Source organism: Prionailurus viverrinus, chromosome B1, assembly GCF_022837055.1.
Source record: "Prionailurus viverrinus isolate Anna chromosome B1, UM_Priviv_1.0, whole genome shotgun sequence".
Taxonomy (NCBI): domain Eukaryota; kingdom Metazoa; phylum Chordata; class Mammalia; order Carnivora; family Felidae; genus Prionailurus; species Prionailurus viverrinus.
In genome coordinates this window covers 46560579-46573760 of record NC_062564.1, presented here as the reverse complement: position 1 = coordinate 46573760, position 13182 = coordinate 46560579, and the positions used below count along the sequence as shown (strand labels likewise).

The 13182-nt window shown below is 42.3% G+C and overlaps 1 protein-coding gene across 13 annotated transcripts in view; it reads left to right on the top strand.

Annotated features, from left to right (window-relative positions):
* The window catches only part of UNC5D (unc-5 netrin receptor D), a 554486-nt gene that overhangs the window by 522247 nt on the left and 19057 nt on the right, over nucleotides 1-13182 (top strand). For 12 of the 13 annotated variants that reach the window (XM_047857031.1, XM_047857032.1, XM_047857030.1 and 9 more), the window contains 2 exons: nucleotides 6135-6299; nucleotides 11994-12172. In XM_047857031.1, coding sequence (XP_047712987.1) covers nucleotides 6135-6299; nucleotides 11994-12172 — 344 coding nt within the window. The remainder of the gene's footprint in view (nucleotides 1-6134; nucleotides 6300-11993; nucleotides 12173-13182) is intronic. The other variant, XM_047857029.1, reaches the window with a different exon arrangement.

Genomic DNA, 13182 nt, shown 5'->3' with positions numbered 1-13182 from the left:
TGGCGAGGGTACTCCTAACTAACCTCCTCCTTTAAAAGTATGGGTTTAACCTCAACTGTCACAGAAATGCAGCAGTTTGGACTACACACAGGGAATTAATCATATCGTCATAAGTTCACGGGTTTCTAACGGGGTGGGAGGAGGTACATGATGCCACGTAATGGAAATTTTCTCCCACTTAAGGGAGGTTGGTTTATGAAAACCAGTTCATTACGAGACATTGTTTTCATCCTGGTCAGCAGTGAACGATCTGGAGGTCGATGCTTTTAAGGGTGACAGTTTTGAGATGTAGGGAGCCCAGGCTGGCCAGGTAGGAACAAGAGATTTTGTCCTGAATATATGAAGTGCTTGCTGTCATGTATGTTGGGCAAGGTGGGAAGAAGAAATTATGAACTGAGAGGCTAAGGAAGAATGCCTCTTAGAATCCCTTTACAAACATATAAAGATATTTCTATATTATTGTTCACATATCTCCGTATCAGAGAATTTTTAAATGTTGCAAAATGGCTTAGAGTCTTCTTAGATGACTTTTAGGGAATTTGAGTAATTGCTTAGCATAGAAAGATCTCTTATCCATGTGGGACCCTGCCACCGATTTCTCTAGAAATTCCTAGTAATGGGTACCATCAGCAGCAGCAGCTGGCTGGTCCACAAGAGTTTCTTAAGCCAAAGTCATCTGTGCTTCAGGTTACAGGACATGTCCTTAACTTTGGAAAAGCTTCTGGTGGGCTCATATTGATCTGGAATCACAGGAGGCTTCCACACATCTTTGTTGTGTCCGTCAACATAGCCTGCAGAGCCCTGGAGGGTTTTAACCTTTCCATCCATGCAGCATTCATTAAAAAAAAAAAAAAAAGAAAGAAAGAAAGAAAGGAGAAGCTTGCACCAGGTAAACCAGCTTGTCAGAATGGGAACGAGGCCAATCACGGAGAGAAAAACCTTGGCTGAGCCACGAGCGTTAGAACAGAGTTGAACCACCAATGCTCTCGCCTTCGAAAATTCACCGTTTTGAAATTGGACAAGGTTGTATTTTCCTGTTTACTTTACAGGCTTCTCATTACCTGGGGGATTGCCCCTCTGTGTACTCTTTCAGGACATTCAGGGCAATTAGAGCATCTCTCATGGCTCCAAACAACTTTTTTGGGGCACGTTCCCTATGGCAATAGGTTTTCTGTGAATAAATGTATTGTTTATGATGTTCTGAGACCTAGGTGTTTCTGTATCTGGGAAAGCAGTATTCAAAGTTTCCAGTCCAGATTGAACTTTAGGGCACTGTTACAAATCCTGATAGTCCTGTAAACTCCTCTGTACTAATCTTTGTAGGCTTAAAGGCAGCATTCCACTGGATCTAATGCAAGTGGCTCAGTCCAAAGTAACTATCAAGTTTAATGTTTAGAGATAAAAAATCAGATGAAACAACCATCATCTTGCACGAGCACTTAAACAATAATTCCAACACCAGGGATGCCACGGGGAGCCCAGAGCAGGAAAGGCATGGGGGTGCTAAGAGCCTGTGGACCTCAGAGGATACAACAGGGCCAGCCAAAGCCAAAGGGCATTGGCTCACAAGGAAACCCAACACGCTTTACTGCCAGGATGGGTTGGATTGCCCGGACGTTGGGAACTTGGATAAATATTTGCCTTCTGTAATTGACCATAATTTGCAAGAGTCTTGGAAGGCTGAGAAATAATTTAATTTTCTCTGCACCAAGAGGTTTGCCACTGAGTTTTCATTTCCACTCCATTTTACTTACCCACAAATGGCTTTCTGCTCCATTCCTTTTTTTTCTCCCCCCTCACCACCTCAGCCTCCAGTTTTCTTGCCCCTGCCATCATCACTGAAATCCCCTTGCTTATGTGAATACATATTGTGCTGGTCTTAACGGCCATGCTGTGTTTGCTCCAGGCATCAGATGTCAGCACTTTGGGGAGGGTGTGTGTTCATCCTGCTTGAACCTCATGTAGAACATGATGTGTACTGACAAACTTGGCGTGGATGATAGAGAATGGCTTTTCATTAGGGCTTAGTGGATGGGAAGTAACCAAGAGCTATTACGGAGGCAGAAAATCTCACTCTTCCTGACATCACTTATAGGTCTCTCCTTCACCTGGTAAATCTCCCTGTCATCTTCTGCCATCTTCCAACTCAGCACGCGGAAGACCACTGGGCTTCCTCTCCCCCTTTCTCTAACTTCAAGCCAGGAATCTGAGAAGCGACATATTCCAATTGGTACCCAACGCCTACTCTCATAAGAAACCTTACTTTCTTCTTCTCAGAAAGGTAGAGTTTACCAAGAATTTTCAGGCCTGGGAGATATGCACTACCTAGAATATTTGCCCTGTCGGACATCAATCAACTGCATGAGAAATGTTTTTAGAACAGTGTGAATTGAGGTTGGATTCAGAGCTGTGTGAGGAGACCCTGTGTATAGGCAGACCAACTAGCTTTGAAATCTTGTTGGGTTAGATTCTGGAGGATTACAGTTAACGAAATACTGTACTACAACCCTTATTGCCCATGAGGCCAGCTGTGATGGCTCCAGGAAGGCTACATGAGTTCTTAGGAGAGCTGGTTACAGCAGCACCCGTTGAGTTTGATCCAAAGGAAAGATTCTAGTCTTCCCCCTGCAAAAATACCAGTATCCCTTCTCTTTCTTCTCAGGTTTTTAAGACTTGACCCCAGTGAGAGATATGCTATCGTCCCCTCCACAGATTTAGCAGACCTCGTCTAGGAGGTCAATAACTCTGCTCTCAATCGGTTAGCAGGACCTAGGTGCTACTTAATCACACATTCCGCTATTTCTTGCTGACTGTAGGGTACAGAACCTGCAATAAACAGTATACAATATTATTTTTTTTAATCCTACAAAACACAAAGTCAGGCTTTCACCTCCCTAGGATAAAAGCAGCTGTCTCTTCAGCATGCTTTGTGTCTTGGGCAACCCAATGTCTGTCTCCTGCTAGGATGTGATTTACATTCTCTCCATCTGCTAGGAACCTAATTATAATGGGAATCAAAATGAAAACATTTCCGGAATTCTTTAAACACCCATAACTTTGCTACACTTGGTCCTCCCATATTACTTGCGACAGCATTCCTCTTAGCTCAGTGAGCATCTTGATAGTTTTTTTTTTTTTAATAAATAAATAAAAGCAAAGATGATTGCCCTGAAAACACACTAATTTCAGTACTTCTAATTCCATTACTTTGAAATGTTCTGTCGAGCACTACCGGCAGTGGCTACTCGAGCAACGATTAAATATATATATATTATTTTTGATACAGTCTTAAAATCAGGTTTTTAAAATGTTTTCACTGTGTGCAGTGGAACGTAAAGAAAAAAGAGAGGATTTTGTGTGTGTGCTGAGTCTCATGTCTCTCTGCGAGGAAAGATGATCTCTACAAGTGGGCATTATTCTATTACCTTTCTTGCAATGTTTACTAGAGAAAATATAAGAAATGTAGCAAATGATACCAGAGAGGACACTTTTCAGTAATAAATGGTCAGTGCCGTTGTTGTTTAGGAAGGTAAGCATTATCAAGTGTTCAAATCCACTGCAGAAAATGCAGGGGTGGGGGGAGGCAGTTTAAGAGCAGGACCTTGAATTCAGCTCTGTCTGGCCCTGAAGCCCAACAACTTTTACTATGCTGTAACTACTCAAATTTCAGTTTAAAAAACCAAAAACCTTCTTAGTGTTCTTAATTAGGCAAAAGCACCTATTAACCACAGAGCCCCGTGTTATAGTTACTTTCATGAAAGGGGATGGTGCAAAGTAACTCTATAAAAAGTGTACTGGTTTGAAGCAGAGTCCATTTGAGGGCTATTAAAATGAAATGGGACCGTAGATAATGGACGCCCTTGAGAATGTTTAATATGGCGGGCATCAGGGCCATACAGGGCCCCCATGCAAAGGATTCTTGTAATGAAAGCAGAGTTCCCAGGCGATCTGGTAACGCTAGTGTCCCCCACTCGTGATTAGAGGTAAAAAAGATACTGCAATGCTATTTCCTGAAGAACGCCAATCTGCTGCTTCCTGTTTCCCTCTACGGTCAAGCCCTAACCCCCTCATTAGCTCAGTATGGTAGAGACTGAAGGCAGGAGACTGGGGAGTGGGTCACTACAGTTAGCTCTAATGAGGAGAGATGAGGATCCTTAATGGGGATAGGAAAATTGGAGAAGAACAACGACAGTGAACGGTGATAGTCAGTTTTGAAGATAGTAAAGGCCAAATAAAATGATTTGTAGTGATGAAGAGTATAATGTCGGTGATGGATAATAATGAGATAAATTCCAGACACGTAGCTCTTGTGAGTTCTCCACAGAGGTGGCAGTGGGCATCTGTGAGCACACAGGACCTTGAAGAGTTCAGGAAGCAGACACAGAAGTGTGGGAGGCTGAGATACGAAGTAAGGGTTGCCCACAGTTTACAAAATGGAAGAAGCCTTAGGAGCAGAAGCACGAAAAGAGTTGGGTTGGACAAGAAGAAGAAATGGTAGAACTTGTAAACACGTATCATTATTTCTTTTATCTGGTGTGGGATTTGGTGCAGGTGAAAAGTCACTTTCGCATGTTGTTGGGAAAATGACTTCCTCCAAAGATTGCTGGGGGGCCTCCCCAACTGGACCTTCTCTCAGTCCTTGTCTCTGCTTCTTGAGACAAAACCCCACTGCCTCTCCCTTGGCTCAGGATGAAGAACAAAGGAAACAAAGCCACAAAGCCCTTATGCTTCTTGCCGGGATGTGTGGTAGGGGTTAGTGCGCGACTTTCTTCTCTCAGACTGCCCCAAGCGAGCGCTCTGCTTTTCGAGTGGGCAAAAAACAAAGCCCGCCCCTCCTTGCTGGTTCCCCCAGGAAGCATCCCAAATCCAGATCCATGAGACTTCCAGCAGAGAAAATTAGGAACCAGTGTGCACATCAGAGCTCACAAAAAACGAGGTGACTCCCAGTTCCTCAAAGTGAGCAAATTGAATTTTAATCATGGCCCCTGGTCTTATAATCCGTGATGGCTTCATCACCAGTCACACTAAAGAGTATCAAACGTCCAAACTTGAGACATCTTTTGCCACCCGTCAGTGTCAATATTGGAAGAAATTATATTAATAGCAGCAGGTAAAAAGCACATTCATGAGATGAGAAAAAGAAAAAGATGGAGATGAATGTTATCAGAGGCTGGGCCTCTGTGCTCATTGCCAAGAATCTCAGCTTGATTTGAGTAGGAAGGAGAGACCTTTTAGATGAAAGAATAACGACTGACCTCTGCTTCGCATTATTGTAAAGCCACGTGCCTGAGCAGCACTGGCTAGCACTGGCAAGTAAGGGGTCGGGGGGAAAGGGTGGTGTATGTAGATTTTATTATGTTCCCCCTCATTTAGTAAAAATTGCTTTTGCCACACTCAATTATCTGTAGGTCCCATGACAGTAGAGAATGAACCTCGTTTTTTACTGTTTATCTTCTACAGCGTCTGGTCATTAGCGGGCACTATACACATAATTGTTGGCAGTTGAGTTGTGTGAATGAGGAGTTGGCAAACAAGACTGCTGTGGGCAGCCCAGTGTGTTTGTGTCTCTCTCTGGGATGTGTGTCTGTGTGTATGTGATTGGCATTGGGTGAAATTCTTTTGCTGGTTACATTAACAGTATTGTGGCCTGTTTATACAGTTGTATGAGTTTGTGGTGTTGGGGTAAGTTCTGATCGGTCTGTTCTTTAGTATAATGTTCATTAAAGTGAAAAGCTATCATCCTACTCCAGGCTTAGGGAGAAGGACGGACCACTGGAGTCTTCTAAAGAATGTTTTCTTTTTTTTTTCTTTTTTTTTAGTGGAAAAACATGAGGATTAATTTTTGATAGTATTCTCATTGTGTGTGTCACCAAATGAAATCTGAGTGCTTGCGCTGTGGTTTTGGAATTCAAATGTTATCAATTGGAATTGACATTAATTACTTTTTGTGCTGCTTGGCATATGCTGGAACATTATTTCTACAACAATTCCACCAAAGTCGCTTAGGCAATTATCTCTGCTGCAATCACTGTCATCATCCTCATAATTATCGCTCTTAAGTCTCTCCTATTCGCCAGCCATCTCGGCCGGGCTCTGCACGCCACACGCCTCTTCTTCCCCCCCTTTCCCCGCAGGAGGTACCGTTCTCCCGCGTGTGGTGCAGTAACCAACAGCCCCTGCACTGTGCCTTCTCCCTGGAGCGCTACACACCCACCACCACCCAGCTGTCCTGCAAAATCTGCATCCGGCAGCTCAAAGGCCATGAACAGATCCTCCAAGTGCAAACATCAATCCTAGAGGTGAGTCCTCGGTCTGCACGACCACTTGACTCCATTTCTAAAGGACAGTAAGATTAATGCGCCTGTTTCAATCATGCTACATAGGTTGTAAAAGAGCTTCCAAATGCACTCGCTCTTAATCCTCATTACCGACCAGGGCAAATAAACTTTTTCTCAGGCTCAGGAGTGAGCTGAGCTCCCCGATGGGCGAAACAACTCAACGCGTCAGAGCTTCGGCTCTGTGGAGACACTTTTGGGGAAAGAACTGGTACAGGGCTTTTTATACACAAAACCACAAACAATCTAATCGTCCACTGCAGGCTTGGACCAGAGAGTCATCATTGGCTGATGGTACGTTATGGCAGATACATACCATGAAGAAGCGCAAGGTCACCACTGGGTGGTTTTTCTGCTGGTTCTCACTAGTCTTCCAGAAGTCATCTTCAGGGGATTGGTTCCCTACTGCCTTACAGTTTCTCACATCCTCCAGGTTCAGGGTTCTGCAGAGCCCCATTTCCATTAAATCTAGATTCATCGATGCTATAACATACGACAGAGTCGATAGAAGTTTCTTTCTACAAAGTAAGGCAATGGAACTGCAGAGAGGGAAAGGGTATTGTCCAAGGTCGTGTCACTATTGAAGGGCAGAGTTAGAATGGGAGTCAGGGGGGCATTCACTTGGGAGTTTTTGCACAAAGACACCTGATATCTGCCACGGCTCTGATTTACCTAAATCACTGAATGGCTTCGTGGCTGTAGACTTGGGCTTCTAGAGTAAACACCGGCATTCCCTCCTGAATGGTTGTTTGAGGGGAGAGGGAGAGAGTAGCTGAGAGGCAGAATGAAGGGAGACACGGAATGCTTTTCTGAGCAACTCTTAAGATAATCCCTGGCTAGTGGAGACGAGCACATTCTATTGTTCAGCAGTAGAATATGTACATATGTGTGTGTGTGTACAGACACAGATATGTATAAATATATACATAATATATATTTATTCATTCGGGCTTGGCAAAAGGCGTAATAAGTTTTATATACGTACAACTCAATTTCGTAGCCTTACAAAATCATCACTTCTCTCCATTCTCATTTTAATTCATTGTTTACGCAAGATGAGTCTTACTAATTCCCCAAATAGGTTTTCTGAAGAGTGGATGGCTTTCCAAAGGATTGCACCTCAAAATTGATAGCTGTCTTAACTGACATGTTTGTACAGTATTTGCATTCATTATTGCCAATTAGCATTATGTGCTAAAGCAGTTTTGATGGGAAAGGTAGATCCAGAAAGGTAGGGTAGGATATTTTTAGAGTCTCTTTCTTGAACAGTCATGGCATCTTGAACATAATACATTTCAAAGTAAAATGAAAAATTTTAGGAAAGTTTTAACATAAACACAAAAGGAAAGCCCAAGCAGATTTTCCTTCTCGTATTCAGAAGCAAGTGTGAAAAGACAGGACATGAAGATGCCTCTGGTGCAAATTGCCCTAAACGTCTATTCACAGGTCAATGAAACAATTCCACGTTTAAGGGGCTTTTATTCTTTAAGGCGCTCACAATATTGCAGACCAACCTCTGCTATTAAAGGAAATCTTTATGTAAAAGGAATGTGAAAGGCTCCATACATCATGGTACCTCTGCTCCTTGCTTAAACAAATTTTTGGAGTGCAAAGTGCATGGAAGGAAAGTGAGCTAATAAACACAATCATGCCCTTTACTCTCCATCTCCTTGTCTAATGCTTCGCAAGCTTACAATCACTTTGCAATGCCTTGAAAAAGACGACATCGCAGTATCTCTTGATAATAAGAGGCCAGCCTCAGAAAAATACTTAGTCACCGTTGGGCTACCACCATCCGTTCTGTATATGCCTTTTAGAAGCTTTATCACCCTTTTGGTCCTGGAAGGATCACATTATTAATCACTTCAAGTGTTACTGCTTGCATTTGGCCCAGCACATCCCCATCTCTTTGTAATAAACCATAGTTCTTAGGCAAATCTGTTATTTTCTGTGTCAGAAGAAAATTAAGAACTTTTGAAAGCTGCTGTATGTCAGGTACCATTTCATGTGCTTTCACATATAACCACCCTAACTCTGTGTGGATTAAATACCATACTATCACAATTTGACATGATGTAACATTCTCAGAGAGGTCAACCTTCTTGTCCAAGATGATAAAATGAATAGTGGGGAGCCAGAGTTCCCAACGGAGATACCGGCCTTCAAGGTCAAAGTCTGGATTTCCATACTAGACTACTTCAGGATCTCATTCAAGGAAGTCTAATTTAGCAGTCCTGAGTGTGGGCCTTGTCCATAACGTAAGCCTTTGTTTTAGTGGCCTTAGGCACTAGTGACAAAAATGACACCATTAAAATTTTATCTTTAAGTATGCAAGTAGGTGAAAATTGGGAAGTTCTTTCCTCAAGACTGTAGAAGGATGGCATGGGCTGGAATAAGTGATCATTTGATAAGTCTTCAAGAACAGAATAGATTTATCACATGGCAGTCCTCCTGCAAAGAAGGGTCTTGAGCGAACGATCACTCATGATCCTTCCAACCCTAGAATTGTTTCACTCTTGGCAGAAGCATACGTCTGGTAAAAGATCCAGTTGAATACAAAGCATCCCCTTCTCCTTAAAAATGTCTTGGATTTTTGTGACAGATGGTCCCAGAAAAAAAGAAGATACATAAAGCGCTACAAAATCGGGATTACCTACGGTGGAGACAAGATACATTCTAGACATGACCCTCTGTCGATCGGGGAAGTGGGAATAATAGATCAGGTGTTAAAGTGCATGTTTTATAACCTCTAGGCCAAAGGTGCTTTTAATAAGCTAGTGATTAGGTGCTTTTAAGAAACTAGTAACTAGGGTTTTGTTGATTAAAAATAGCAATATTAACAATAATAAGGAAATAAATATTTTGAAGCTTTCAATAGATACCTGAATTTTTTTTTTTTAATTATCTGCCCTTCATCCCCCAAAACAAATCCCTGCATATTTAAGCACAGGGCCCTTAGCTCCTTCCTAACTTTAATGGATGTCCTAGTGTCTGTTTCATGGGTTTAACAATGGAGGTATTTTAACAGGAGAGGTAAAAGAGATACGTATATACGTGTATCATTATCTGTAAAATATTTATTTTAAATATCTAAATCAGCGCAATGATTATCCTCTTTGAAGGCCTGTGGTTCTTAGTGTTCAGCCTCATATCCATCATATTCTTCCATGCCTCTCATGTAAATGGCTTTCCACATGAATATAATCATTCATGCCATTCTCAGACTTAAAAATTATTTCAGTGATCAAGATAATGTATTTTTTTTCTGTTCTTTAGAGTGCCCATTATTGGGTCAATCTGTAGAAGCAGGTTGATTTTCTTTAAATGTAACCTCACTGAATTACCTAACAATGATCACCAACTGATTAGTCTATAAAAGCAACAGTATCACCGGTCTAAAAATTGGGGACTGGAGCAAAATAATTTTACTAAATGTGAAGAGAAGGAAGGAATCGCTAAGTAATTTACTACATCCTTCCTTATTGATGTAATAATATTGAAGAATACCATTTTGGGGAGAGAAAGAACTTATATGGGAACTTACAATTTTCCCTTCAAGCAATTCTCTTATCTTTCTTCCAAAAGTGGGAAGGTTGGGGATGATTTTTCTGTTACAAAATAGACATAATACTTGGAATTTCTCGTTGATTTACAACTCCCCAGCTAGCCAAGTAGCAGCCGCTTATCTCAGATGTGCAGAGCATGGAAATCTGCTGTTCCTTTGCATATTTAATTTAAACAATCAGAAAATGTGATGTATCTACAGGATTCTTATTACGTGGCCCAGATGTCTTTTAGAATGCACCGTAAATGTTACATAAAGTGTCATCCTTGTGCATGGCAAATATTGAAATTTGGAAACTTTACGAGAGAAAGGGGGGCCCACTTATTAAAGTGTAGGAAAGAGAAAAAAGCCTGAAGAGTCAGTCTTCTGTAACATTTTTTCGCTTTGAAGTCATAACCACTTCTGTCCTGAAGACTATGTATCAGGGTGGCCTTTCCCCTGCCAACAGTAACGTCAGAGCTTGGTCAGCTTGATCAACTCAATGAGGCCATAAAAGCTCCCCAAAGCCCATTCTATTGCAGTCCTTTGTCATGGACACATACAGTGTTTTCAGTTTTCATTGGCAAGCCACATTTTCACATGTTAACACTGTTTGATGCCCTTTCCCAGTGACAGCTACCATGTTATCTTGCATAGAATCCTTTTTTTTTTTTCCTCTCTAGTTTCTACCATCTTTTTTAAGGACATCAGCCTGCCTTCAGTCAGGAAATTTAAGGAAACTATTTTTACTTGATTTACATTTTTAAAGGCTAAAAGAAATTTTACAAACCATGATTCAAAATGATGTTCCTCATAACCTCTTTTGTTCAGTAAGAAGCCTGAGTTGGTTCATTTTATAACCGTCCAACATATCAGAAAAGAATCACTCATTTTGCCTAAAATAACTAGTTACCCACTCAATTTTTTTTCAATCAATGACTACTCATCCTTCAAGGCCAACCCAAATGTCTCCTCCAGGAAGCTGTCAGGAATGAGGTACACGCTTTCTTGCCGGCTATTGGACTGGGGTCACTCTCAGCTTCTAGGGGGTGCCCTCAGGTCCTCGCCCCATGTCCTACTCTATAGGCATTTCACAGCCTGACTATTTGCTTTCCTCCAGGCCAGCAGGAGAGATGCCTCCAGATAAGAGCTGCTTCTTCTCTCTTCTAAGGGCCACCTGATTAGGTCAGGCCCACCCAGAAAAAAATACCTCTTGCTCAGGACGTAGTCAACTGATTAGAGACCTTAATTACATCTGTAGAATCCCTTGTGTCTTGTAACACATCATAATCACAGGCATGATTCAGTTAGATACTTTTCAGGTTTTAAAATTCTGTTGGTTCATATAAATTTATCAGCAGCTATTGCAATCTGCTGGATGTCTGCATGGTCTCATGTTGGATATGATTGCTGGTATGTATGGAAATAACCAATCCTCATCAGAGAGCTCTAAATCAGAAGCGGGTTGGGCAGACAGCAGGCAGAAGCTTTCCAGTCGGCACCAGTCCTCAGGCTAGTCTAGACCTCATCACTGACCACGTATTACCAAAGCAATGTCATTCTGAAACAAGACCAAAATATTTACTATGGAATCACACACTTCTCGACTCAGACGGGGCAACACAAACTTTGAGATGATCAATATACAATCAGTTCCCCTTTGTAGCTTTCGTGACAGGTACCTGCCCAGCTAGCTCCTTTGATTAGCCCGTTCATCTTAGGTCAGCTCTGTCAAAGAGTCATTCCTTACATTGAATTAAAATCTGTCACTTGGGGGCTTCTTCCTACTGATTCTAGATATATCTCTGAGAGACAAAGGAAAAAAAGAAAAGAAAAAAGGTTTAATTCTGCTGTCACCTGACATCTCTTTGGATGTAGAACGCTGATGATTATGACTCCCCTGATTGGAAGCCACATTGTAAATCTCCAGTACGTGATTCACCAGGCTACTAGAGAAGTTATTTACAGTTTTAGAAGAAAGGGGAACGTGTCAGTGTATTTTATAGAGCCCATCACTATAGGCAAGCGTTTTGTGCATAGATTTTCATAAAAAAATAACGGTGTCGATCAGCCATGCTTCCATTCAGACCTGACCATGCTTTCTTTGTTTGTAGAGCGAAAGAGAAACCATCACTTTCTTTGCACAAGAGGACAGCACTTTCCCTGCACAGACTGGCCCCAAAGCCTTCAAAATTCCCTACTCCATCAGACAGCGGATTTGTGCTACATTCGATACCCCTAATGCCAAAGGCAAGGACTGGCAGATGTTAGCACAGAAAAACAGCATCAACAGGTAATCGGGGGCAACTTCTGAAAGAGGATGTCACTGAGAGTTTTGAAAAACAAAGTGGGTTGGGTGTATCCATGCGGTTTCCAGGCCCTGATATATTTGTAGATTCCTCTGGTCGTATTTCATGTGAGGCCTACCTTCATATGTGGGGAAAGAACAAGAACAGGACACTGTGTGGCATTTCCTTCCACCCACTCTGCCTTGAGGGACACAATAGAAAAGTCTTAACTTTGGTCCTGGTCCCGTCTTTAGGTTGGCTAACTGGGCCACCCACATGGGGTACAGACTCTGTCTTCTTGGTGCTTGTGGGAGATCCCAGCACAGTCTTGAACCAGTGGTCTAGAAACAAAGAAAGCTTCTCACACCTCCCATCATCAGGTCACCTTAAGCGTTACGTACGTAACCCTTAACGGGGACATGTCAGCCTGAAAAGCGGGTGCCTCAGTATTAAACGTTTGAGGATGATAGCTCCCAGATTGGAAGGCAGAGGTCTTAAAACAAGCAGGTTGCCCAGGCACGTGAATGTGGCCTGCTGCTTCACCAGACCCTCGACTCTGTGCTAACCTTGTGGGTGACAGCAGAGCAGTAGAGAGTAGGGCTTTATTAGTTGCGATGAGAAGGAGCAAGAGTGATGCCATTCCTATGAGCACTGATGGGCGGGCAGCTTTGGCTCAGCTTGAAAGATAACCAACAGGGAGAGGGCAATACCTCTCTCTCTCCCCAATCACTCCTCTCTCCCCCCACCGCCCCTCCGGCCCCAGAATGAATAGAAAACAGACCAAGTTTTGCCAGAACCATCTTCTTTCTCTTTTTCTCTGGTACTTTTTTTTTTTTTTCTTTTGAGACAAAGCCTTCCTTTCTTACTGTTTGGCTTGCTCTGTCATTTCCATGGTTTGTTCTTTATTTTCACAGCCATCCTACCTGACTTTCTTCTCTGAAAGGGAGGTAGGTGTCTGCCAAGAAATGATAGAGTGCCACTCCCCAGTTTAAAAGGGATCCAGAATCCAAGAAGG